The following is a 27,312-nucleotide window of genomic DNA, read 5'->3' on the forward strand; positions in this document are numbered from 1 at the left end:
CGTGGCTCAAGTTCGCTTGAGACGTTGCCCCTCTGTCGCGGTCTATGGGGAGGATTTCAGTGTAATATGTACGGATTTGGGGGGTTTCTAGTAGTCTACTGTATGTACGAAATTGCCAATCCGTGTTATTTCACCGTGTTTGGGTGAGACCAGGTTGCAAGTTCCAGTAGTAATGTATTAAAACATCAACAGCTTACCTTGGGCATGTAGGAGAGCCACTGCAGCAGGGTGAAGACACCCTCAAAGTCATCACACACGGTGCAGTGGGTCACACCGTTGTTGTGCATGATCTGGACGCCTCCCAGCTGGTTGTTTGATGTGTACACTTCTCTGCCCAGCACCTGGAGGGGAAATAACAAGACAATTAACCACATGAACCATAGCATCCCAATTCTGGGGCTAAGAGATCTGGTGGAGAGGTAAGTAAAAGAAACAAACATACCAAGTATAGTGCCCTGCGGGACCCCGGGCCAACAAAGTATATATTAGAGCCGGCCCCAAAGCTACTTATTTAAATGTTTGGTAGAATTTTCAAACAAACAAACCTTCATTTTTAATTTTATAATAACTTCTACAATATCGATAACTATCTAAATAAAAAACAAATAAACTCAATTTCGACCAGTAAGACGCCCTAAAGGGCGAGGTCGCGTGCACTCATCCGCCTGGGTGACGGCAGACTGCTGGGCGAGCGCTGGCGCTTTGGCATGTGGGGTCAGATCAACATATGTAATGCATTCTGTACTGGCCAAATATGGAGCATGTCTTGAGTGTACAGCGTTTTTGATGAGATCCAAGGGTGGCAGCGGGGGCAGTGTCTTGAGTGTACAGGGTTTTATGACGTCAGATCAACATATGGAATGTCAAAACAGATCAGCTCCATATATGGAGATCTGAATTGTGACGGATGTACAGTACGGAATGACAGATTGTGCAGGTTTTCAGAGTAGGTCGCAATAAAAAAGAAACCGAAACCTCCGTCATCAGAACACAACATTTTTAAAACAGTTATAAAGTAGACTACGGTATGCTTCACACGGGCCAACAACACAGTGTCTAACATGGACGCTGCACAAGCCGCTCCATAAATAATCCTCCCAAGCCATTACATGAAGCACCAGGCCAACAGAGGAGACGGTTTGATATACCGTAGTGCCGCCGTGCATGGGAATGGAGGGGCTTGTCACCCGCTCTGTGGTACAGATAGATATACCGTAGTGCCACCGTGCATGGGAATGGAGGGGCTTGTCACCAGCTCTGTGGTACAGATAGATATACCGTAGTGCCACCGTGCATGGGAATGGAGGGGCTTGTCACCCACTCTGTGGTACAGATAGCCCTGGATCAATACGATCACACACGCACCCCACACAGTACGTCCCACACACACACACACACACACACAACGGATATCGTCATCATCAGGAAGGGACCCTACCCTGTATCTCTGTTTTCTTATGTTTTTCGTTTAGTTTTTTTTAGACAATTAAAATGGTTATGTCTACCCGTGGGTATTTAAAATAAATATTCAACCGATAAAGAGTGTGAGGGGGGAGTGGACCCTGTCGATAGCGCTGATGGGCAGCCAGGGATCCCTCCATCACGGTGGTGGCTGGAGGGCTGGGGGGCCGCCAGCACCTGCCTCTCCCCTCAGGGTTATTTGTGACAGACGGAGTGAATTAACACCTGCCCTTTCTCTTCCCAGATACTCTCTTCACACACACGCTATCGAATGTATGTTGATTTCCCCCCCCCCCCCCCCCCGACACACTCACACAAATATATGCACGTACGGACGCAGGATGCATATCGTCACTGTCGGGCAGAAATCTCGTATCCACATATTTCAACCCCCCCGGAAATTAATAATTCTCCTACGACGTCATACTACAGTGTCATACGAAGGTAGCAAAAATAGCCAACAGCTTTGGAGAGCCTGACAGCGCTGATATTGGACTGTGCTTGTCCTGGTTTACTGTGCATCCCCAAGGTGTGGCAGGGGTTTAATAGAGAAGGACGCGGAGGCCACAGAACTCGTTTTGGCATCCAAACGGCTCCTTTAACTGCCCCCCCGACCCATAAATACCCCACTATCTCAGCGTCCCCTCTTGTCAGGCAGCCAGGAACAGGTGGCCCGGACCAGACACGGTTCCATAAAAAGAATAAAAAATAAAAAGATATAAAAAAATAAAATAAAAAAATCTGAGAGGAGCTCAATCCTTTACTCTCGGCTCTCACCTCTTCGGCCATCATTTACTTTCTTTATTACCATTAATGGTTATGTGTCTGGATACAAATCTGGGGCACTCTCCTAAAGCTGTCAGCACAGACTGTGGCCCCAGGAAGTATTGCAGTCACCTTGACACACACACACACACACACACACACACACACACACACACACACACACACACACACACACACACACGCACAGTCACACACACACACACACACACACACACACAGTCACAGAGAGAGCCTGCGGCGAGTGCCTGCTTCATTAAGATTCCATACTAGACAGCAGAGAAGGAAATAGGAGGAGGGACTGAGAGTGAGGGAGTGAGGAGGTGTGAAGTGTGTGTGTGTATGTGCACTCGCACGCTTGCGTGTGTGTGAGTGTGAGAGAGGTGAGGAGGAAGAGGAGGAGGGGGGAGGAGGGGGGAGGGGGCACCGAGTTGTCCACTGGGGGTTTGGATGCTAGTAGTTACTATTCAGCCCCCATAAAAAGAAACGGAGGTATTTCCGGCATTCAACAAAATTACGATCTCTGGATCTGGATGCAAGCCTCCTCTCCATTAAGTTAAAGTTAATAGCCATGAAACGGCACAACATATGGACATGACGGAATAGGATATTCATCCCTCTGCGATACACGAGGGCCGTCATTAAAAGTAGTATCACTTTGAATCTCACCGTTGAATCTGACACATTTACAATCATAGTAAACATTGTAGTTTATGTTCAATATCATGTGCTATGAATTACACGTGACATACGCCTCTTCAATGGCCACTGCTGAATTCGGTACAGTGCTGCACATTCCGATATTTCCTGGGATTGGGAGCCCTGAGTAGGACCCTACCTAGTACACACTTAAGTTGACCGGATTCCCAAGGGCTCTGTACTTACTAGGCAGGCCCCCTCCTGTCTTCAATTGACACAATAGCAGATAGATCAGCTATTTTTGTAGTAGAATGCTAACCCCAGAATAGGGAAAATTTCTTGTATTTTGATACAAGAATGCATTTCGTTTTGGTATATATTATTAAATAGGTGCACAATACAGAACGTGGATGTGATCTAAAGGTGTTGAAACATGCATTTTTCATTAGGTCTCAATTTGAAAGAAGCAGGGGTGCTTCCAGCAAAGATAGGTGCAAATGGTTTACTTGTTCTGTCCTGTTGCAACACACCATGTGACTTGACACACACACACACACACACACACACACACACAGCGAGACTTCATTTTGATTAGAAACAAATGATATGAGTGTCCCAGGCTGCAGCCTCCGGCATGTCACACCATTTCTATGCAAATAACAACTGCACGGTTCACTTTCAATTATTCCAGTCAGAGCGGGCAGGCTGGGATCGAAAGGGAATCAACGTAGAACAGGCTAGTAGAAGAACGCATGGCCACTGAGCCGGAACGCAGCACACACACACCACACCACATACAATGTCTATGATTTAGACATCACCATGTGCTGCCGTTTGCCCTTTCAGAATGCACTCTTATTTTTACCTCTCCACAATTACAATTTCACTACCACCAACCAACGCACATCCACTTCCTTATCAGGTTTCTTTGCCATAGTCACAGAATGAATGCCGTTAATGCATGGCAGTCGTAAATTGAAGATTAAAATGCAGATGCATTAATGGCATTTATTTAGGGCACAGCGAGTGCACAAGCCCACAATTGCACACGCCATGCTTCCTATATTTCGGAACACGTGACAATCAGGAGAGCAGAACAGACCGTTGCCTTTTGTCCTGCAGTAGGAATGGGCTCATTTGTCGTAGAGCCACAATTCATACACACAGGGGCTACATCAGTAAGACGGTAGCATATTAACGGAATCCATGCCGCCATTGACTGCAGAGCTCTCGCAGCAGTGCCAACAGAATGCAGGAAAAGGGATGATGTAACTGTACAGAATGTGTACCTTGTTGAGAGCTCCAGCTCCAGTCAGGATGATATGAGAGTTCTCCACTTGAATGGTGCGCTGGCCCAGCCTCACCAGGTACGCTCCGATCCCTATGGCCCGACACGTTACCTGTAGGACAACAACATCTGGTCACCCATCTCCAGTGATATGTAAAAAGGACCAAAAACCAATCATAGTATTGCAGTATTTAAGCAGTACAGTACAGCATAGAACACAGATATTATCCACACGTTTCCTAAGGCGCTTACTGGGGCTTCACTTGTGTGTGCTCACTTCCTTCGCAATTCCTAATTCAGTTGGCACTTCATCATGCATCTCGTTTAGAATATCAACGCTTCTAAAGAGAGATCCGTTTTACGACTGCGATGTAGTAAAGGAAGATTTCACCTCCCGGTTTTATGGGGAAATGAAAGGCGGCCGTTTTCAGAGTAAAAATCTCCCTCATCTGCATGGCAGTCCTAGCGCCTTTATTCTGAAAATATTCCCTGGCACCCAAATTGTTAATAACGGAGTACAAGGCCCTGCATGTGTGTGTGTGTGTGTGTGTGTGTCCACTGTGGGTTTCTTACCAGGTTCATGGTAATGATCTCCTCGTAAGCCAGAGAGGTCTCCCCTGCGATCATCCCAGATCCCTTCAGGTTCTCCACGCCCAGACCCTCGTCCTTCCCAATGATGTCTGTGATCTTGTACCTGGAACGCCACGCCATACACACAACATGGACACACCCGTCAGACCAAACCTCAAGCCCTTTTAAAGCGTCCAATCAATACATTGCCTGGTGAACCCGCCCGAGGGCGGAATTCACAATGCGACCGGAATGGTCTACCAGGCTAATCAATGCATTGACAAATTATTTGTCAAATGAAAGCACAGTAAGTCACTGTTTTTTAGGGTTTTTAGGAATGCAATCATGCAACGGTTAATCCAACCAATCAATGTAATGACTAATGATTATTTTAAAACAATCGATAATCAATAACTTAATACTAAAATCAATTAACTAGAAAAAGAGCACCTCAGAGTACAGGTCTCCACATGTCAGGTAGGTTATTGTGGGCCAGCAATTCATCTGCCTCCTGGTGGCGCGTGTGAACTTTCACAGAAATCGGACGTTGTGTTAATAATTTGAGTTTTGTTTCATTTTGTTCAAAATGGGCCACAAACTTTATATGCCAATCCAATGCCAGTCCCATTTTTTTTTCATATTCCATCTTAGCCAATATGGAATATTGGCTAAGATGGAATATGAAAAAGAAAATGGGACAGATCCGCCTTGCTCACATGACTATAGAGATAATCAATAGTTGCAGCCCTTCAATCGATAGACTCAGTGCAGCGCTATGAGCTTTTAGATCTGCTATTTTTCAACAGCTAAAGTTTACATTAACAGTTTAAAGTGGTTAAAAGCTAAGGTGACACAGATGCGCTCCAGGTCTTCATGGGTTCGTGAATACAATACGCTACACACACACCTGGACTCTCCCTCATCCTCCACGTGCTCACAGTGCACAGAGTTTAAGGCTGAGACCTTCTTGTAATCCTGGGGTGTCAGGTAGAGGTACTTGAAGCCCTGTCGTCAACAGAAACAACCGTTTGAAAAGACAAAAGACTGGCACATGCAATGGGCTCTAAGCACAGACGCCCTTTTGGAAAGAACTTGGGCCCCTTCCCTGCTTCCATCACAGGTGTTATACCGCTAATACTAATGAAGGCTCTGTTCCATTCTGGTCAAACAGAGACAGGGTGCTGCAATTGTGCGTGTTGGCTCACTGGAAACACTCTGCTACACCAGTGGGTCTCAAGTGTCCTTGAGTGGGTTCCAAATGGCCCCATATGGGTGTGTAACTCTTAGAGTGTACATTTGTACACTCTCAGAGTTATGGGGGTCACTGAAATTTAAAAGTTTGCGAACCACTGTACACTAAATGGAACAGAGCCTTAATTATTATCATCGGTAACACCGTGAAGGAAGTAGGGAAGCGGCCCGGAAGAAGGAAGAGTTATTGACAGGACACTCTGAAAAATTCCCTATTTTAGATAAGCCCAAAAAAAAAAGGGACAGCAGGTTCAAAATGGTTAGATTGAAACTTTGTCTCTGCTGCCAAGCCAATTAAACAAAGCTATGTGAGAAAATGAACGGGAGACGGATATGCCATCTTCGGGAAACACGACTAGTGGTAACTACAGTCATGCATAGATCCTATAGCGCTGCAGACTGACCTTGTAGTAGTCGGACGGGTCGTGCCAGGCCACGTGGAACATGTGCCTGATCTCCTCAGCCAGGCCGATGCGGGCACCGCTGTTGGCGGCGATGTAGATGCGAGGTAATCGGCTCTCGCGCGCCATCTCCGAGGCCTGCAGGAACAGCACGTCCTCCTGGGGGCCGAACGAGCCGATCTTGTGCGTGATGTCGTTGCTGATGACGATGATCTCCCGGCCCGCCGGGTACTCTGGAGTGCGCAGGGTCATCCGCCACGCCACCATACCGATCTAGAGGAACACCAGGGACACGCATGTAGTTCATGTACATTTTATATACAGTAGTATACAGTACATCCTTCTGGGTTCAGAGCATTTTGCACTACATAATACATGGCTTTCTGAAATAGAGCGTCGTAGTCGCACCCCCCTTTCATGACGAGAGGCCCAGGAAATAATTCCCCATGTTTTTTTTTGTTTAAAGATCTGTAAGCCGCGGACAAAGCAAACTCCGATCGTGATAAATCATGACAACAAACACAATATTTTGGGTCGAACAAATTATTACAAAGAAGAAAAACAAAAAAAAGTGTTGTACCGTGCTCTTTTTTTCTTCTTTCTAATAATTTGTTTGTTGCCATGATTCGTCACGATCCGAGTTTGCTTACTTTCAATAAATACTTTTTTGCATGGGGAATTATTTCCTGGGCCTGTCGTCGTCGTCATGAAAGGGGGTGGGACTGCGACTATTGCGTCATAGGCCAGCCAAGTCTATGGACTTTTTTATGTTTGTTTATAGCCTAATTATAAATTCCCCGTCCCCTGCTAAGTCTATAGACTTTAATGTGTGTTCAGGGCAGTTTGATGTTATTTTTTTTGCCAGCCAAGTCTATGGACTTGAGGGGCTCGCCACACGAGTGTGATTTTTTTTTAATCTTCTATGCAACACAAAAATAAACTGTAAAATATAACCACTAAGCAATGAATGTATCCATCCAAAGAAAAACAGAGACCCCTAGAGACGAGAAGGAAAACTGCACCGTATAAAGGGACATGTTTAACCCATTCTGACCCGGCACCCATTTTGGTGTTAGCATCATGTTATGCTTTAGCTATTGAAAAATAGCAGATCTACAAGCTCATATCGCGCCACCGAGTGGCGCGATACGAGCTTGTAGGTCTGCTATTTTTGAAAAATCGAAGAACGACTGACATTTTTAGAATCTGATCTCAGGTCAGAATGGGTTAATCAGACCAGTGTGTGTCTAGTGGAAACCTGGTATGAATCTGATCTCAGGTCAGAATGGGTTAAAAAGCTCCACATTGGCATGGTAATTGGCTGTAAGAGCATATACTTTTTCATATTCACTTCCTCGTGATCATTTGTTTTGAATTTCGCTCCCCGTGTGGCTGAAGAAGTGAGGTCTCACGTACCTCATTTCCTCCTGGCAGGCGATTCATCTGCACCAGCTGCCCCTGGGCGTCCAGCACCAGCTCAGTGAAGGTGAGCAGCTCGGAGGGTAGAGGGCATTTGGGCAGGTAGGCGAACGTTTCCGTGGAATGCCACAGCTTCCTCAGAGCCTGGCAGGAATGAGAGAAAAATAATTATGTGTGTGTTACTGTGTTTCAGTGTTCATTTTGTTGACCAAGACTAAATGAATAAGGTTTTTCAGAAGACTAAATGGGACTAGGATTAAAGGTGTGTTATTAAAAATTAACACTGCTGTGAATTCACTGGGGGTAAGGTCTATGCCAGTGGTGGAAAAAGTACTTGAATGCTGCAATATAGAACTACTCTGTTACAAGTAAAAGTCACAATTTACTTGAGTAAAAGTACAAAGGTATTGGCATCAAAATGTACTTAACCCTCTTATTGGCCTTGACGCTAAAAAAATCCCCCACTAAATTGTACTTAAGTACAGTACCTGTCTGAACATCTCAGGGAAGTCATAGACGTAGGTGGTGCCTGCAGGGACTCATCCTACCTGTCTGAACATCTCAGGGAAGTCATAAACGTAGGTGGTTCCCAGGGACTCATCCTACCTGTCTGAACATCTCAGGGACTCATCCTACCTGTCTGAACATCTCAGGGAAGTCATAAACGTAGGTGGTTCCCAGGGACTGGGCCTGGAAGCGTTTGGACTGCAACAGGTCCTTGGTGACATATGGTGTGTTGATGAGCATGCCATGTAGAGGCCCCTGCTTGTCTCCATAGGCCTGGAACTGGATCTGGACAAACAGACGGACAGAGAAGTGTGTCACTTCTGCAAAGAACTTATTTCCCCTGCATTTTATAAGCTCTATTTTTAGAGAAACCTAGGGTAGTGACCAGCCAAAAGTTGTGGATGGTATTAAAATGAATGAAAACGAGAGACGTCGAGCCCCACCTGTCGGTCTTTGGGCCCGACCTCCTGCTCCGACCGGGAGTCAGTGACCTCCTTGTACAGGCTGATGTCCAGGTAGTAGCCCGACTCGTTGGTGAGGAACAGGCGGATGGGGATCTGTTTGCCCGTGGGCGTCAGGCGGATGTTGATCTTCAGCTCGGCCTGGAGGACACGCAGCTTCCACAGGCGGCTGCCGTAACGCATCACCATGGAGCGCACCGACTCCTCGATCTGATGGCGGGCGTGATGAACGGTGAAAAACAGTAGGAAGACAATAGCAACACACGTGAAAAGAATACCAATGAATGAACTCGCCTCAAAACAGTCAGCGGAACTGCTCAGGATGGTATTCCTATGTAACCTACGCTTAAACTATGGTTAGGGTTACCTATGGTAACCTTATGCTCAGTAAAACTGATACAAGAATACAACTGCCCCACTGAGAGGTTGGTGTGATGTTGGCGGAAAAATAACTAGGGCGACAGTGTTTTAATGTGAGCATTCCGGAATCCGGATACCACGTGAAACCCGCAATATTGACACTTCATTTCGGACTCTGGGTCCATTGGGAGATTCTGACCTTCACTTGTACATGCATTTTGTTTTGACTGTATTATTCCACCACTTTTTGCTTTGGCAATGTAAACGTGCGTTTTCTCATGCCAATAAAGCCCTTTGAATTGAAAATGTAACTGAACCTGAACCTGATTATCCCATTTTGGGGCGGGAACCCCTTTTGGTATTAGCATTACGTTATGCTTTAGCTATTTAAAAATAGCAGATCTACAAGCTCATAGCGCGCCACCGAGTGGCACGCTAAATCGAAGAGCGACTGACATAGAAGACATTTTTAGAATCTGATCTCAGGTCAGAATGAAAACTGTCAGGATGTAGAAGACATTTTTAGAATCTGATCTCAGGTCAGAATGGGTTATTGGACTAACCTTTGAGGGGTCCATGATGACGGTGGGCACAAAGTTGAGGAAGATGTGGTTGCAGTCGGTTCGTACGGTGGTGTTGTTGAACGCCACCTCCAGCTCATCCATGGCTTCCAGCAGGAGGCGCTCTGCCTCGTTGTGAAGGTACTCGAACGATGCCTCCTACAGAGAAGGAAGGGCCAAAAGGTCAAGTGGAATTGTGCCATTTTCTGCAAATGTTCACCTACTAATATGACGCCAGAAAAGGGAGTTCCTGAATGAAATGTGAAAACACACAAAGCTCTGGGCGGTTAATACAACCAGAAAAAAAAGCTAATGGGAAAGGGGGGGGGGGGATCACACTCTTATCGTCATACATCCTCATACATACATCACATTCCGTGCTCAGCCAATCAAAGCATCTAAAATGTGGTACACACAAACACACAAAGCTCTGCCCCTCAAAATAAGAAGAAAGGAAATTAGGCAAATGTTTAGACTCTTCTTCTGCTCACCTTGGTGACGAGGTCCGAGTGGCGGATGATGGCGCGGACAAAGAAGCGGTAGTCGGTGACCTCCGTGCCCGCCTCCACGCGGGCGGCGCCCAGGTACAGGTGCATCTTGTGGTTGGCACAGGGAATGGCCGTCAGGGCAAAGTTGCGCATGCGGTTCAGCTCCAGCTGGAAGGCCAGCGCCGGCTCCAGGTGACGGTAGATCCTGTCCTCCTCAAACTACGGGAGCAGGCGAGTGAGTCACAGTCATATAAAAGCAATATCAAGCCTATAAAACCAGAGGTTTTCAACCCTTTCAGGCCATGACCCCAAAATAAATCAGATTTGAAGTGGGGGGACCCCCACCCTGACACGCACTTGGAATTGAAGGCGTTGAGGCATTACATTCAGGTTTCCTACACATTTTCATTTTAAAATTCCATATTTTTCCAGATTTAAAAAATCCAGAATTCTTTGTAGATTTATTTACACCATATTTGACATTTGAGTGCAAATACCTATGCTTATGTTATGTAACTAAATGCTTTTTTTTTTTTTAATACCGTTTTCATTAGGCATTTTTTAGGCAACAGAATATTATCGACAATGATAATGAGTAGTTCAGTTAAATAAAATGACAAAAATCATAAAAAAGACATAAATGTGATAAACAGGAAAAACAAAAAACATTTAAACAATGAGTTTACAGACAAACAAAACAGACAACAGGACAGACACTCTTGCTCTCAAACTTTCCCAACATGTTGTTGTAAATTAAGTGAATTACAGACATTCTTTTTTAAATGATACAAAATAAAATAAAGAAAAAACACTCTCGTTCCTTTTTTCTTCTTCTTAACTAAATGCTTTTAAAATCAAACCGCTAATTTATTATACATAAGTAAACTAACTGAAACGGTCCTACCTATACTCATCATTTCCCCTTAATGTATTGGGAAAATAATAATTGTTCTCCATGAATCTCTTTTCTAAATAAGAGGCAAACTAAATTATTAAATGTTTGTGCCGTCTGGGAAGTGTCCATGGAGATGACGACAAATGCAGCCAAACAATTATGGTTTCCATTATGAAAAAAATATATCCGTGTAGATTTTCTAATAACTACACTGCGTAACAAATAAATGTTCAGACAAGTATTTGTCAAAATGTTATTTGTGATGCTATGTATATATGCAATTCAAAGGTATTGTCGTATATTGTTTCAACTGATTTGGTTAAAGTTAAAAGTTATTATAAGTCAATACTCTGGAAACATAATACTTTTTCTACACTACACAAAAAATATATATATAATCAGGGACTCGCAGGTTGAGAACCACTGCTATAAATGATTTGTTCAAAGTTCCATTCACTAGTTGGCTTCTCCCGTCATCAACTCCAGAGATTCCCGTGAGCTGTGGTGGTTACTAAGTAAATGAAATCAAAGGCAATCTAAACTCAGAAGCCCGCTAATGGGCGTCATTTCTCTTAAATGGGAGACATAATTGAATAGTTCATTACTGTAATGGGTTTTGGTAGTGCCATTGTAGTGAAACTATCGTGGGGGGGGTGGGGGCACTAGAGAGGAAGAGCCATTGCCGATCATGGAGTGAGTTTTAGTGGTGAGAGAGAGACTGTAATTTCTCACATCTTCTACTTGTGAATGCCATAGCAGTCACATAAACACAATCAATGGACCCTTGTTCAATTATCTCCAAATGATCGGGTGTTAAAACTCTTGTGTTGCCAGACCGTTGCCTCTCGCAATTCTCAAATGCTTCCGTCATACAGTCTGCAGCAACGGAAGCTCTGTCAAATATTAAAGCGGAAGTGGAGCCTCCACCACTTTTCCTTATTTCGTTTATATTATTTGGTATGAAGATACTCACTACTACTGACACAATATGGTATGAAGATAACACTACTGACACAATATGGTATGAAGATAACACTACTGACACAATATGGTATGAAGATAAGATACTCACTTTGTCTCTGGCACGGAATGTGAAGAACTTTGGGAACTCTCTCTGTGAGGGGAGAGAGAGAGAGACGAGAAATTCAAGAAAAACAAAACATACAACGGATGGTAAACACCACCTCAATTGTAAATTTTAAAATGTACAATACCAGCTATTCTGGTTAGTGGCAGTGCATGCATGGCATGAGAGTAAAAAACAACAGCCAGACACATATGCAGCATTGTTGAAAGCTATTGAGTGCAGATGATGGATGAACTGTTACACCAGCAAATATGGTTTATTATGCTGCCATCATCTGGAGCTTGTTTTTACACACTGTGCTCTTTCAATCAGTGGTTTTCAACCAGTGGTCCGGTCCTTACGGGTCCAGGTGGTTTGGTTCTGAGAGGCTAAATGTCATCGACTGATGGTCTGTGGCGCAAACACCCAATACATAATGGACCTTGATGTGAAATGTGGTTGAAAACCACTGGTCTATCTCACAGGAGAATCACAGTGCATTCAATTCAAATGCTCACATTATACGACAGCGATATGGACAATATTTGGAGCACCATTCAAGACGCCAATGAATAAAACATCCCAGCGATGTATCTGAATTTCTAAATGTAAATCGGTTGGCTTGTTGGAGACGTTATACCGGGAGAAGTGCCCACTTGTCAGGACAATACCGGACCAATTGTCAGTATGCGCAATGATTGCTGACTCAAAGCCTGCATGAAAACAAGACTGTAATTGTACATGGCACGGCAGAACCTGTACGGTCACGATTTAATGCTGGGTTTCATTTTGCAGTATTCTGAGAACCATGGTGGCGTGATCACATACTGTAGTCTGGTTTAGAATGTGAGCAGGCTTGTTCAACAGCGACTGAGTGCCGCTATACGTTTAACAAGTGGCAGCAAATGACGGCGACACACAAATGAACGCCATTAATTCTCATCAGAGTCTGTTGTCCAAGGCCAGGAAAATCAAAGGACTATTGTCACCATGATTGCAAAGACATTCCCCCATATCTCTTTAGGGGAGAAAAAACACCTTTTATTTGAAATGAGTGGGTGTACTTTTTAACAAAGGCTTGATTGTGGGTGATTAAAAATGGACCTGTGTAGTACTAGTAATACTTATGTACTGTAGAACAAGGTAATAACACCACCGAGCTCGGGAATGCCTTTTGGACGTATAAACATTTACTAAAAATGTCATTTTATGTTATGAACACGTGGAAAGAGCACAGGATGAATAAACTAGATTCCTCTATTCGGTCATTCATCTACTCACATGAAACCTTTGGTCCACCTCATAGTTGATCTGTTTCCTGAAATCCTGCCAGCGTGAAAACAAAGCAAAGGCAAAAGAGATACAGGGAAGGAGATGATGAGCGGGTGCACACAGGCAGAAAAGGGTGGCAGCCAAATTTCACAAGTTAATTAGCTTAAAACGGCTTAGATCACTGGTTCCCAAACACTGGGTCGGGACCCATTTGTGGGCCGGACACATTTTTATGGGTCCTCTTATTTCTTTTCAAAAAACATTCCCCCAAAAGTATAACATATAATATAAAATGTTTCAATGTTATATTATATGAATTACAAAGAAAATTCAATGATTTCTTTCAGTAATTTCATGAAGAAATAAAAGAAAAATCAAAGACATTTCAGGAATTAGAAAACATATTTTTAAGTAGTGAAATCTACGGTTTTAGATCCGTTATGTTCACTAGTTTGGGTCCCGTGGAGACATACAATTTCTCCTTTGGGTCAAGGGCTAAAACGTTTGGGAACCACTGGGCTTAGATTATCGCAATTACGTCATTTCACACAAACGAAATTGCACAAAACAATCTGTGCTACATTTGATACAGTCTATTGAGATAAAGGGATTTAGTGATAAGCAAGGGAGTGGCTTGTAAGGAAACGGGGTTGTCCTGCACTGGGATGATAAGAAAGGAGGTCCTCACCTTCTGAGCCACTAAGAACGTCAGCCTGCGGATGCCGTGTTCGAAGAGCACCGATTTCTAGGATGAAAAATCAAATCAAATTAGACGATGTTAGAATGAGAAGATCTCTCCAAACTGTAACAGAACCTAGAAATAAAAGGTCTATTCATGCTGTGTCGAGCAACGCATTGCGCAAAACAAAACGTATTGTCAAAAACGGCAGCAATGTGTCACGGGAGAGCACTGGGTGGTGTCGCATAGTTCTGGAAAAATGTATGGTCGCAGACGCCGTCCTAAAATGTTGCACACTCTGACTGGTTGTAAAAAAGAAGTAAGTTATTGGCGAGTCGCAGAAACTATGAATGCCCAAACCCCGGAACGTCATGCAACACAAAAAAGGAGACATGTCGCTCGACTCCATAAACTGACCACCACGACTTCGCGTGTTGAACAGAGGAGGAATCAGAGGCTAGGCTGAGCTCTGACCTTTGACTGAGTGAACTCCCGGAACATGGCCGCCAGGCCGTCGTCATCGATGTCACTGTCCGTCTTTATGGCCACGTTCAGGATGTGAATAGGCTCGTCCTGGATACTCTGCAAGGGGACAAAGAACAACCTGAATCAATACACTGGCAATGTTGTCAGAGAGATTGCATTTGTTTTGATGCAATCAGTGGTGTGAGAAAAGGTACTCACATTTCTTACTTGAGTATCAAGTATCAATACTGCAATATAGAGATACTCTGTTACAAGTTAAAGTCCGGAATTCAAAAATGTACTTAGTATTGGCATCAAAATGTACTTAAAAGTACCAAAAGTAAAAGCACTCATTACCGGCTATGTATCCAGCACTGAAGTTTTAAAATAAACATAGTGTAGAGTAAAAGTACAACATTTGGATCTGAGATGTAGTGGAGTAGAAGTAAAAGCACTGGAAATTGGAAATACTCAAGTAAAGTACCAAATAACTCAAAATTGAACAGTACTTAAAGGGACACTTCACCCTTTTTGCAAAAAAATATATGTTAATGACGTTTAGAAGCTTTAGAACACTTTCCTGGGGGTATTTATGTGTGTAATATGTGGTTCTAGATATTTTAGATTGTAGCAGTGAGCCTGTTGTCTCTGATGTCATGGACACTGGGCTCACTTCCTTCCTGGACTACATGTTGTCTCAGTAAGACAGCTCTCCCCCCTATCCACAAGGAGGAGCAGTGCACCAAATAATTATGGGAATTGTAGTCCAGGAAGGTAGTGAGACCAGTGTCCATGACATCAGAGACAACAGGCTCACTGCTACAATCTAAAATATCTAAAACCACATATTACACACATAAATACCCCCAGGAAAGTGATCTAAAGCTTCTAAACATCATTAACATATATTTTTTTGCAAAAAGGGTGAAGTGTCCCTTTAAGTAAAGTGGTGTTGACAGTTGACTCCCAGTGATAGAAAGTCTCCACCACTGGGAGGGAAGGTGTCAACAGCACCAAGCTGGCGCTGCTCGTGTCCTCACCTTGATGTCGTCCTCGGCGTAGAGCACAGGGCCGCCTCCCTCTGGGAAGGTGGGACTGGGCGGCGGAGAGTCTGAGAAGCAGCTCAGCACGTCGTTAATGTTCCTGCAGAGAGACGGGGTTAGTTACATCACATTTTCAATTCAAAAGGAGCTTTATTGCTTACAACAGAGACGTTATGCACAGACTATAGACGCCCGGTTCTAAAGGTGGGATCAGGGGTCCCCCTACTTCCTTCACAGGTGTTACCAATGATATACTGATTAAGGCTCTGTTCCATTTCAGTGGCTCTTAAACCTTTTAATTTTAAGGACCCCCGTAACTCTGAGAGTGTACAAATGGGTCCATTTGGTTCCATTTGTACCCTCTCAGAGTTACACACCTGTACGGGACCATTTGGAACCACACTCGGGGACACTTTGACACCCACTGGTGTAGCAGAGTGTTTCCAGTAAGCCAAACATGCACCCGGACTCTGTTTGACCAGAATGGAACAGAGCCTTCATTTACCATCAGCGGTAACACCTGAAGGAAGTAGGGAAAGGGGCCCAAGTTCTCTCCAAAATGGCTTGTGTACAACTGTGCATATAGCCCATTCCAGGTTTAAGAGCTGACCTGGTGAACTCCTGGAAGGAGCGGAAGGACACCATGGCGCCCATGCGCTGGCATGGCGGCGTGAAGGAGGTGTCCAGCAGCACGTCGCTGACCCCGCCCGCGTGCACCATGCCGTAGTGGTTCAGGTTGGACGAGAACGACATCCTGGAGAGTGATGGCGACAACACACACAGAACAACACACGTTACACTGGAGGAGGCGTGCAACCCAACGGTACATAGTTCCCCCCTCCCAGCCCAGAGCTTTAGCAGAGTGGATGCACGCCGGGTGACCAGATCCAGACTGTTCATTTGAGGGACAGAAGTGTCGCTTGTGTGGGATGGGACGAGGTTAGAAACATATTACTTAAGTTGCTATCAAAATGTCTTGATGTCATATTCGACCATAGGCCTAATATTGTCTATCATTTTAAAATGAAACCCCTCTGGAGTAACACATTTTGTTTTAAAAAGATAGACAACAAGAAGGCCATTAGGGGACTAACTATTAGGGCATTTGAACACTGATGCCTGCCAATCACAATGTGGGACAGGGTCTCAATTTGTGGGACACCTGAAAGAAGTCTTGGAAATGAGGGACTGTCCCACGCAAAGGGGGACATCTGGTCACCCTGTGCACCTGGCTTCCATCATGCCCATATTTAGTTCGCTTCTCAAGTGCTTTAATACAGCAAGCTGGCTCCAAATTCACGCTTAAAGAAAACCCTACTGTGAATGTGGGTCAGAGCAGAGTAGAAAGAAGTGTAATTATTTTTTTTCCCCCGTTGGACCTCACTAAAAACATTGTCATGTATCAATTATCAATAAAAAATTACTATAAGAGAATTACAGAGGGCATGTGGAAAGACCATGTTAGTCAAGCCGAACAGTGATTGCAATATTTATGAACCCAAACATATCAGGTATGATGGGGTAAAAAAAAAAAGACACCGAAAAGAACGCAGGTTCCCAACCAGAGATATTTTTTCATATCCCGAAGGGTTCCACATTGTTGAATGTTAGTCCCTTTAAAGTGAAAAAGAGTTGCCCCAGTTTTTAGAGGAGGTATATTTATTTGAGGGCCAAACCTGTCCATAGATTCGGAATCTGAAGTGTTACTCTCCTCTGTATTTGTATCTTGACTTTTGCTATCCTGTGTTTTAAGATCCTCCCGGGTCTTAGCTGCTTGAAAATTACCAACCATGATAATCGGAACGGACACTTTCCTGGTAGGACAGTTCACACATTTCAGTGCACATATACAGCAACGTAAAAACCTTTCCCCACCAAAAGAAAATAATCTAAAAGGTTTTGTTTTACAGCATAATGAAATTACATAATACTTAAATTGTTCTCACGATGGTATATTGCAGTTGCCCTCAACAGTGATCAAATACATGGCACACACAATATTTAGACAGGTCACACACACACACACACGGGACATGGAGGCTGAAACCGCCAAAGGCCATGCTCTTGTTGTGAGTAAATTAAGAAATACCAAGCTGACCAGCCAGACCTCAGTCCAGTGTCTCCATCATCAGATTCATTATAGCAATAAAGTAGCATATAGCCAATCATAACATGACTTCATTATGTGGAGGAGTGTTCTACCATGCTAGCTACAGTCATGTCTTTAGGGATATAGATTTCAATAAGAAGAACGGTTACTATACCTGTTTAGAGTGGGGATGTTCCCTCTGCAATCAAACAACATTATTGATTACTAAATGGTTAGTGGCAGGCAGTCGATCAGAAAACAATCAGTCACAATTCAGGAATATGCAGTGGTGGAAAAGGTACGACACTCAATTGTTTTACTTAAGTAAAAGAATCATCACTGCAACGTAGAAGTAAATGGCCGGAATTCAAAACTTACTTGAGTAAAAGTACAAAAGTATTATTGGCATCAAAAAGTATCAAAATTAAAAGTACTCAGTGTGCAGAATGTCCCATTTCTTGTGCTGTAGATCGGCTATCTTCAAATGGTCTAAATGTATATAGGACTGAGGTGGTTAATGTTTTGTACTAAGAAGAATCGAAATCTACAGAATCGAAATCTACAAAGTAACTAAACAATTCAAATAAATGTAGTGGAATAAAAGTACAATATTTGGATCTGAGATGCAGTGATGATATAGAGGTAAAGGTATTGGAAATACTCCATTACAAATACCTCAACATTGTACTTAAGTAAATGTACTTTCCAAATGTACTTTCCACCACTGGGAATGTGTGTGCGACTGCAGGGAAATAAAGGGACCGACATCCTTGAATGTAATCGTCAATCACACGCATTTCCCTTTCTGACTGCTGCACCTCCATAATGTGCAACATGAGATCTCCTCGGGGCAAAATTCAAAAGAGAGGAGACTGGAGTGACCACCACAATACGTTCTCATGACAGGAGACTGGAGTGACCACCACAATATGTTCTCATGACCAGAGACTGGAGTGACCACCACAATACATTCTCATGACAGGAGACTGGAGTGACCACCACAATACGTTCTCCTGTCATGAGACTGGAGTGACCACCACAATACGTTCTCATGTCATGAGACTGGAGTGACCACCACAATACGTTCTCATGTCAGGAGAATGGAGTGACCACCACAATACGTTCTCATGACCAGAGGAGACTGGAGTGACCACCACAATACGTTCTCATGACAGGAGACTGGAGTGACCACCACAATACGTTCTCATGATGTCAGGAGACTGGAGTGACCACCACAATACGTTCTCATGACCAGAGGAGACTGGAGTGACCACCACAATACGTTCTCATGACAGGAGACTGGAGTGACCACCACAATACGTTCTCATGTCATGAGACTGGAGTGACCACCACAGACCACCACAATACGTTCTCATGTCATGAGACTGGAGTGACCACCACAATACGTTCTCATGACCGGAGACTGGAGTGACCACCACAATACGTTCTCATGTCAGGAGACTGGAGTGACCACCACAATACGTTCTCATGACAGGAGACTGGAGTGACCACCACAATACGTTCTCATGACAGGAGACTGGAGTGACCACCACAATACGTTCTCATGACAGGAGACTGGAGTGACCACCACAATACGTTCTCATGACAGGAGACTGGAGTGACCACCACAATACGTTCTCATGACAGGAGACTGGAGTGACCACCACAATACGTTCTCATGACCGGAGACTGGAGTGACCACCACAATACGTTCTCATGACAGGAGACTGGAGTGACCACCACAATACGTTCTCATGACAGGAGACTGGAGTGACCACCACAATACGTTCTCATGACAGGAGACTGGAGTGACCACCACAATACGTTCTCATGACCGGAGGAGACTGGAGTGACCACCACAATACGTTCTCATGACAGGAGACTGGAGTGACCACCACAATACGTTCTCATGACAGGAGACTGGAGTGACCACCACAATACGTTCTCATGACAGGAGACTGGAGTGACCACCACAATACGTTCTCATGTCAGGAGACTGGAGTGACCACCACAATACGTTCTCATGACCGGAGACTGGAGTGACCACCACAATACGTTCTCATGACAGGAGACTGTAGTGACCACCACAATACGTTCTCATGACAGGAGACTGGAGTGACCACCACAATACGTTCTCATGTCAGGAGACTGGAGTGACCACCACAATACGTTCTCATGACAGGAGACTGGAGTGGAGTGACCACCACAATACGTTCTCATGTCATGAGACTGGAGTGACCACCACAATACGTTCTCATGATGTCAGGAGACTGGAGTGACCACCACAATACGTTCTCATGTCAGGAGACTGGAGTGACCACCACAATACGTTCTCATGATGTCAGGAGACTGGAGTGACCACCACAATACGTTCTCATGATGTCAGGAGACTGGAGTGACCACCACAATACGTTCTCATGACAGGAGACTGGAGTGACCACCACAATACGTTCTCCTGTCAGGAGACTGGAGTGACCACCACAATACGTTCTCATGACAGGAGACTGGAGTGACCACCACAATACGTTCTCATGACAGGAGACTGGAGTGACCACCACAATACGTTCTCATGACAGGAGACTGGAGTGACCACCACAATACGTTCTCATGACCGGAGACTGGAGTGACCACCACAATACGTTCTCATGACCGGAGACTGGAGTGACCACCACAATACGTTCTCATGACAGGAGACTGGAGTGACCACCACAATACGTTCTCATGACCGGAGACTGGAGTGACCACCACAATACGTTCTCATGTCAGGAGACTGGAGTGACCACCACAATACGTTCTCATGATGTCAGGAGACTGGAGTGACCACCACAATACGTTCTCATGATGTCAGGAGACTGGAGTGACCACCACAATACGTTCTCATGACAGGAGACTGGAGTGACCACCACAATACGTTCTCCTGTCAGGAGACTGGAGTGACCACCACAATACGTTCTCATGACAGGAGACTGGAGTGACCACCACAATACGTTCTCATGACAGGAGACTGGAGTGACCACCACAATACGTTCTCATGACAGGAGACTGGAGTGACCACCACAATACGTTCTCATGACCGGAGACTGGAGTGACCACCACAATACGTTCTCATGACCGGAGACTGGAGTGACCACCACAATACGTTCTCATGTCAGGAGACTGGAGTGACCACCACAATACGTTCTCATGTCAGGAGACTGTAGTGACCACCACAATACGTTCTCATGACAGGAGACTGGAGTGACCACCACAATACGTTCTCATGACAGGAGGAGACTGTAGTGACCACCACAATACATTCTCATGTCAGGAGACTGGAGTGACCACCACAATACATTCTCATGACAGGAGACTGGAGTGACCACCACAATACGTTCTCATGTCAGGAGACTGGAGTGACCACCACAATACGTTCTCATGATGTCAGGAGACTGGAGTGACCACCACAATACGTTCTCATGTCAGGAGACTGGAGTGACCACCACAATACGTTCTCATGATGTCAGGAGACTGGAGTGACCACCACAATACGTTCTCATGTCAGGAGACTGGAGTGACCACCACAATACGTTCTCATGACAGGAGACTGGAGTGACCACCACAATACGTTCTCATGTCATGAAATCATTCGCATGCTGTTGTTCATCATTATCATCCAACCAACCACGCCGGGTGTAATCCACATACCAACATGGAATCAGATGCATGCAAATAAAACAAGCATACAATGATTGTTAGAAGAAGCTGTGACTGCATCCAACTTCACTGACAAACCTGATCCTGGTGATTCAATGACAAAGAAAAGCACACACACACACACACACACACACATGCACCGCAAAGCAGCAAGCAGGAAATGCAATACATCATTACATCGATCATACATCCAATGCATCCACACACAGGGATTACAACCACACTGGTAGAACGTTAAGTAAAAAATAATAAATGACAGGGTAAATAAGGACACTTTCAACACAAACTTTGCTGTAGTTTCCCCCCCCCCCCCTTGTGTCTCCCAAATTCCATCTGGTGGCATAGAAGCAACGGCTTCACCACCGGGACTTGTGACTCAACATGGCACCAGGCAAAATAGTTTTAGTTTTGTCAAATGCCTTCTTTTTCCACAGCATCCTTTACATGGAATACAACATAAACAGGCAGCACAGGTGGGGGAGTGGGGATCGGGTGTCAAAGGCACGTGTGGAAGAATTAAATACAAAAATAATCTAATGTTTTGGTCTTTCTACAGAGACCTTAATGTCTAGCAGCCAGTGCCACATGCTGGAAGTCCATAGCAGTTTCTCGTTTAGTGCTAAACAATTTTTTAAAGCACAAAAGTTGCTGACTGGGGAAAAAAACTAAATTAAGATACTATTTTTACTTAAATTGTGCAGAGTGTTCTAGGTGTACGTGTATGAGCATCGGTATATGTCAAGTAATATCTGTATATGCGTGTATGTGCATATCTGAATGGATGCAAAAAATAGTCAATTTGACATGGCTATGCCAAATTGGCCCAGATGTCCCTTGTGCCCACCTATCCTGTTACCATCTGTATTGTATGCGTTTACAGTAGCTTGTCGTAGTGAGTGGCAGCTATAGCTGGTATCCAAACTCATTGTGTTTATTTTAATTTAAATATATGTACAGTAATCCTTGTACGCTTATTTAATTAATATTATCACATTTTTATAGCGATAAACACATCACTTTGCTTTTAATGAGCAAGGGTTTACTGCTACACCAAAACCACACAGCATCTGGCAAGTGGTGACTACGCACGCCGCTAGCCATTATGGTCTATATAAAAAACACAGAACAACGTGCTCTCAGTAAACCAACACAATAATATTTTTTTCTTAATTTCTATCCCACGATTTTTCAACCCAATTTTTGCACCCAGTGTCAATTATCTAATGTACAAATCCTGGGCACTACACTTCCTCTGCCAACCTGGGGAGAGCAACGGAATGACCTCATGCTTCATTCTATGCATGAGGAGTCCAAGCTGCTTCTTTTCACCTGACAGGGGGGGGGGGGGGGGGAGTTTCCCCGGTTGGACGACGTAACGCGTGGAAGGAACACATTATTCAAACCAACACGATTTGAAGGCTAGTTAATACAAATGAGCGCTTTTAGTTTTATTTAGCATGGGCCCCACCACACCGCCAACAAAAGCTGTCAGGAGCAGGGGGGGGTTGGGTGTGGGGGTGTTAAGCAGAGCCAGGTTATATATTAACCTATGTGCCCTGTAAATCTAAAGTGTTTAAAATAAAAATAAATAAGCACAACCATTTGTTACTCTCTCAGGGATGATGAACACGCCACCGTGCACAATATTTGTTTGTTTGTTACCTGTTGGGGTGCGATGTGGGGAGCATGAACTGGAACTCCACCACACAGGTGTTGTCCCTCAGTTGACGATGCTGAACACTGTTGAGCTCATAGGCGATGTACGCCCTGCGCACATACACCTGCACGCACGGGGAGAGAGGGGAGATATGGAGTTAACCCATTTATATGACCTGGAGCTTTTAGGTTACCACTTTTAACACCGATTCTATATACTTTAGCTGTTGAAAAATAGCAGATCTACAAGCCATGAGCTTGTAGATAGGCGAGTCTTTTCAGAACAACTTGCACTGTATTTTGCGTTTACAAAACTAACTAAAACCTGGCAGGCAAACCTACTTTAAAAACTAATAAACTACTAAAACTAACTAAACTACTGAAGAAGAAAAAAAGAAAGAGAAATCTGAACAAAAAAATGTAATGAAAAAACTTGCTACATGTCTGAATCGCCTTCGCGTTTGAGTAAACAGGACGTGCTGTGATTGGCCAGTAGCCACTTTGAGGGGCAGTCGGGGAACATAACTATTCTGTCCAACTCCGTCGCGGTCCATACTAGTGTGCGGGACCATATACCTCAAACACGGAGGCGATTCAGCAACAGCAGTAAAGACAACGGCACTCTTACCTCCAGAGCAGCCATCCTGACCACCTGGTTACTGTGATAGAAGAAGTTGGGGAGCACGTCAAAGATGGACGTCTCTGACAGAATCAGTTTCTACAAAGACAGGGAGACAACTTGTTACTGCACGATGTGTGAAACGCTCGCTTCAGTCAGTAAGATCACTTGGTGAAGCATGAGGTCAGTCCGTTCGTTGCTCTCCCCAAGTTGGCGGAGGGAGTGTAGAGCCTAGGATTACATTAGATAATTGACACTGGGTGGAAAAAAAGAGTTACAAATTTGTGGGATAAACATTATAGATAAAAAGAAAGAGCACATGGTGCACACACAAGCTGTTTCCCCGACACTAGTGATGGAAAAGTATTTAAAGTATATAAATGTTTTACTTGAGTATCAATACTGTATTGTAGAACTACTTTTACAAGTTAAAGTTCTGAATTCAAAATGTACTAAAAGTACAAAAGTAAGTAAATGTACTTAAAGTACCAAAAGTGTGGTTACAAAGTAAGTAAAGTTTTCAAATAAATGTAGCGGAGTGGAAGTACAATATTTGCCTCCGAGATGTAGTGGAGTAGAAGTAACAGTACTGGAAATTGGAAATACTCAAGTAAAGTACAAATAAGAATAACTATGAATTGTACTTGAGTAAATGCACTTAGTTACTTTCCACCACTGCCTGACACCTCGTATATACCTGCAGGTTCTCGATGCAGAACTGGTGTCCGTACATGTCGATGGCCGAGAGGAAGATGGACTCCACCTGGTTGTGTCGGAGCTCGTAGGAGGGCAGGTGGGAGGCTATCAGCACCTGGGGCGGGGCGGGGGGGGGGGAGGGAATAATTATGATAATTATTTCCAGTTGGTCATAAATTAATATAGCTGCTGCAGGATGCATTAAACCTTAATGAAGTCACCCCTTAATGATTAAGTGGCGACTTAACGGTCTCAGTGGCCTTGTGTGTTTGACTGTCCGCCCTGGGCCCCGGGTCATACCAAAGAAGGCACTCGGCATCAAGGGTTGGATTGGGGATAAGTCCCTGCGACATACTAGCGTCATGTCCAGGGGGTGTACTTGTACATCAAGCTGCCTCACGCTAAGGAAACAGGTCAGGAGAGATAGGCTCCTGGGCCTCATGGCTCTGCACGGCTAACGGTTCCACACGGTGCATCATTGTATGTGTGCTGTACTGTAGCAATGAAATGAGCAATTTCAGGAGAGGGGGATATACCATAGGCCTACTGTACGTGTTCTGTATATACTATATAGCAAGGAAATGTAAGGATGTAAGGAAATGTAAGGTGAATGGCGCGTGGGGGTCAGCAGACCTGTCTGGCACGAAGCGCCACCTTGGCGTTGGTGGTCTTGCTGAGCTGGGTGAGCTCGGTCAGGATGGTCATCAGCTCATCAGTGAGCGTGGGATCTCGCCCGCACAGCTGGTCCTGGACAACGCAAGAGGACGTGCACAGTAAAACACCCAGTGTTTGCCAGAAAGAATAATGTTAGTTATGGGACTACTTTTATAAAATCACTATTGTTAACTATAGAGTGTAGAGGGGTGTTGTCCTATTAGTGTAGTTTTTGACTGCTTGTTGTGTTTTGTCTTATTTTGATTTGTCTTTTATGTCATGTGAGTTATGGTGTTGAAAAATCTATCAAATCTTTGATGACAAATGGATGAATGAATGACTAGGCGTTAAGTGGACACTTACAATCAGCATAGTGACCAGGAGGTTCTTTTTGGTCACTTGGGCGTGGGAGAATATGTAGTTGAGCACGTTGGCCATGTCGCTTTTGTTCTCTTCACGCAGTGCGAATACACACTTGTCGTAGTGTCCTGTAAACAAGAACATGCATATTAGGACTTATCGTAGTGTCCTGTCACTCCTGTGTGAACAAGCACATGACATGCATAAGGAATGGATAGTTCGGACATCTACAGGCAAAGTGGTAAGAGGGGTACAAAACGTTTGTTGTGCGGCAGTGCCCTCAACTGGTCAAATTGAGGAACTGCAACGCTTTTGGGCAACTTCTAAAAGAGACCAAATCTAAACCCCATTACACATCATGCATACATTATTCCACACACACACATGATCCTTAAAGCTAAAATGTTGGTGTATAGATGTTATTTCTCACCGTTCTGGAACTGGATCTCTACTTTGAGGTACTGCCTGAGCAGATCCATCACCACAGCCTTCATGTGACCACGGATGCCACTGCGATACCTGGCAGACGAGTGTGCAGTCAGTTTAGACAAGTGGTTCCCAAACTTCTTAGCCCGTGACCCAAAAGAGAAATTAAACGTTTGCCCGGGACACAGACTAGTGAAAATAGCAAGCTCACAACGCGGCTCGAAGCGTCGCGTTGTGAGCTTGTAGATCTGCCATTTTCACTGGTAATAATATTTACTAGATAACTTTTATCCCACAATTTTGTAACCCATTCTTTTTTCACCCAGTGTCAATTGCCTAGTGTAATCCTGGGCTCTACACTCCCTCTGCCAACCTGGGGAGAGCAACGGACTGACCTCATGCTTCAGGATGTACTCACTTCTGAACGAGCTGCACGATGCTCTGGGTGTTCATGAAGAACACCTCTCTCTCTGACTTCCTGTTCAGAGTGGCAGCATGGCTGTCCAGGATGTTGGCGATCTGGAAAGGAGGGATTAGAACATTCCATCTTCAGAATTAAAACTCTTGATTTGAAGTAAGAAAGAACCCGTCTATAGCGCGCCACACACGCACGGCACACACACACACACACACACAGTGTGTATTAAGGTCTATGAATTGCTGGCTTCTTTCTCCTCCTCCGCTCATTCAGACTGGCATTCCATCAGTTAGAAGTATTGTGAAATATTCTTGCACCACAAGCAAGCAGAATAAACATAAAGGGCTATATCTTGCACCAGCCCTTACGCCTAAACTTATTTGCAATCTATCCCCATCTATTTTGAAAAACCTTTTAAAATAGTTCAACTAATCTTTAGTCAGGTTTTGGGAGAAAATTTTCGAGGCGGTGTCTTATGTATGTGGTGGAACGGTGGATCCCTGCCCAGTGATTGCTGTTTTTGGGCTGTCGCCAACCGAGGAACGGCTCACGGGTCTTCAGGCAAACGCTGTGGCATTCACAACGCTTTTGGCTCGTAGATTGATACTTCGACAATGGAAGTCGGGGACACCTCCCTCATTCAAACAGTGGGTCAAAGAGGTTCTCTCCATGATTCCCCTAGAGAAACTAAGGTACAACCGTAGTGGTTCTAAAGATAGATACATTATGACTTGGACCCCTTTCATAGAGTTTGTAGAAAGTATAACTTTCACTTAAACCCATATTCCCCTGTACAATCTGATACCTTACACCAAACCTGACATTGGCCGACCTCTGGTTAGAGGCCCTCAGTAAGTAGACAGTTGGATACAGAGCAACTTACTATCTAAACTGAAAGATGGATACAATGTATGTAACCTAGATACCATACCCTGATGGAAAATACTATTTATTTTATTATTATTATTTTATTTTAATTTTATTTTTTGTTCATTAGTACTTTCAAAACTAGTTTACTAATTACTTTTACTGTCTTGTACTGTCTGTCTTTGTTTTATTTGTCTTGTTCTGACCTTGATTTGGGGGGAGGGGG

General features: G+C 44.3%; 1 protein-coding gene across 4 annotated transcripts in view; it reads right to left on the reverse strand.

The window, feature by feature from the left end:
- The window catches only part of acaca (acetyl-CoA carboxylase alpha), a 59,976-nt gene that overhangs the window by 12,717 nt on the left and 19,947 nt on the right, over nucleotides 1-27,312 (reverse strand). The window contains exons 21-45 of one of the 4 annotated variants that reach the window (XM_080780295.1): nucleotides 26,220-26,320; nucleotides 25,806-25,894; nucleotides 25,379-25,503; nucleotides 24,995-25,108; nucleotides 24,363-24,476; nucleotides 23,675-23,764; nucleotides 23,053-23,171; nucleotides 17,873-17,896; nucleotides 17,285-17,422; nucleotides 16,219-16,362; nucleotides 15,606-15,708; nucleotides 14,575-14,682; nucleotides 14,110-14,166; nucleotides 13,431-13,475; nucleotides 12,156-12,197; nucleotides 10,192-10,407; nucleotides 9,704-9,859; nucleotides 8,763-8,990; nucleotides 8,449-8,604; nucleotides 7,810-7,956; nucleotides 6,397-6,666; nucleotides 5,649-5,746; nucleotides 4,745-4,865; nucleotides 4,173-4,283; nucleotides 198-341 (exon numbers count right to left, since the gene is read on the reverse strand). In XM_080780295.1, coding sequence (XP_080636421.1) covers nucleotides 198-341; nucleotides 4,173-4,283; nucleotides 4,745-4,865; nucleotides 5,649-5,746; nucleotides 6,397-6,666; nucleotides 7,810-7,956; nucleotides 8,449-8,604; nucleotides 8,763-8,990; nucleotides 9,704-9,859; nucleotides 10,192-10,407; nucleotides 12,156-12,197; nucleotides 13,431-13,475; nucleotides 14,110-14,166; nucleotides 14,575-14,682; nucleotides 15,606-15,708; nucleotides 16,219-16,362; nucleotides 17,285-17,422; nucleotides 17,873-17,896; nucleotides 23,053-23,171; nucleotides 23,675-23,764; nucleotides 24,363-24,476; nucleotides 24,995-25,108; nucleotides 25,379-25,503; nucleotides 25,806-25,894; nucleotides 26,220-26,320 — 3,060 coding nt within the window. The remainder of the gene's footprint in view (nucleotides 1-197; nucleotides 342-4,172; nucleotides 4,284-4,744; nucleotides 4,866-5,648; nucleotides 5,747-6,396; nucleotides 6,667-7,809; nucleotides 7,957-8,448; nucleotides 8,605-8,762; nucleotides 8,991-9,703; nucleotides 9,860-10,191; nucleotides 10,408-12,155; nucleotides 12,198-13,430; nucleotides 13,476-14,109; nucleotides 14,167-14,574; nucleotides 14,683-15,605; nucleotides 15,709-16,218; nucleotides 16,363-17,284; nucleotides 17,423-17,872; nucleotides 17,897-23,052; nucleotides 23,172-23,674; nucleotides 23,765-24,362; nucleotides 24,477-24,994; nucleotides 25,109-25,378; nucleotides 25,504-25,805; nucleotides 25,895-26,219; nucleotides 26,321-27,312) is intronic. The other 3 variants (XM_080780297.1, XM_080780296.1, XM_080780298.1) reach the window with 3 other exon arrangements.

The sequence above is a fragment of the Protomyctophum bolini genome (genome assembly GCF_963924005.1).
Source record: "Protomyctophum bolini genome assembly, chromosome: 13".
NCBI lineage: Eukaryota > Metazoa > Chordata > Actinopteri > Myctophiformes > Myctophidae > Protomyctophum > Protomyctophum bolini.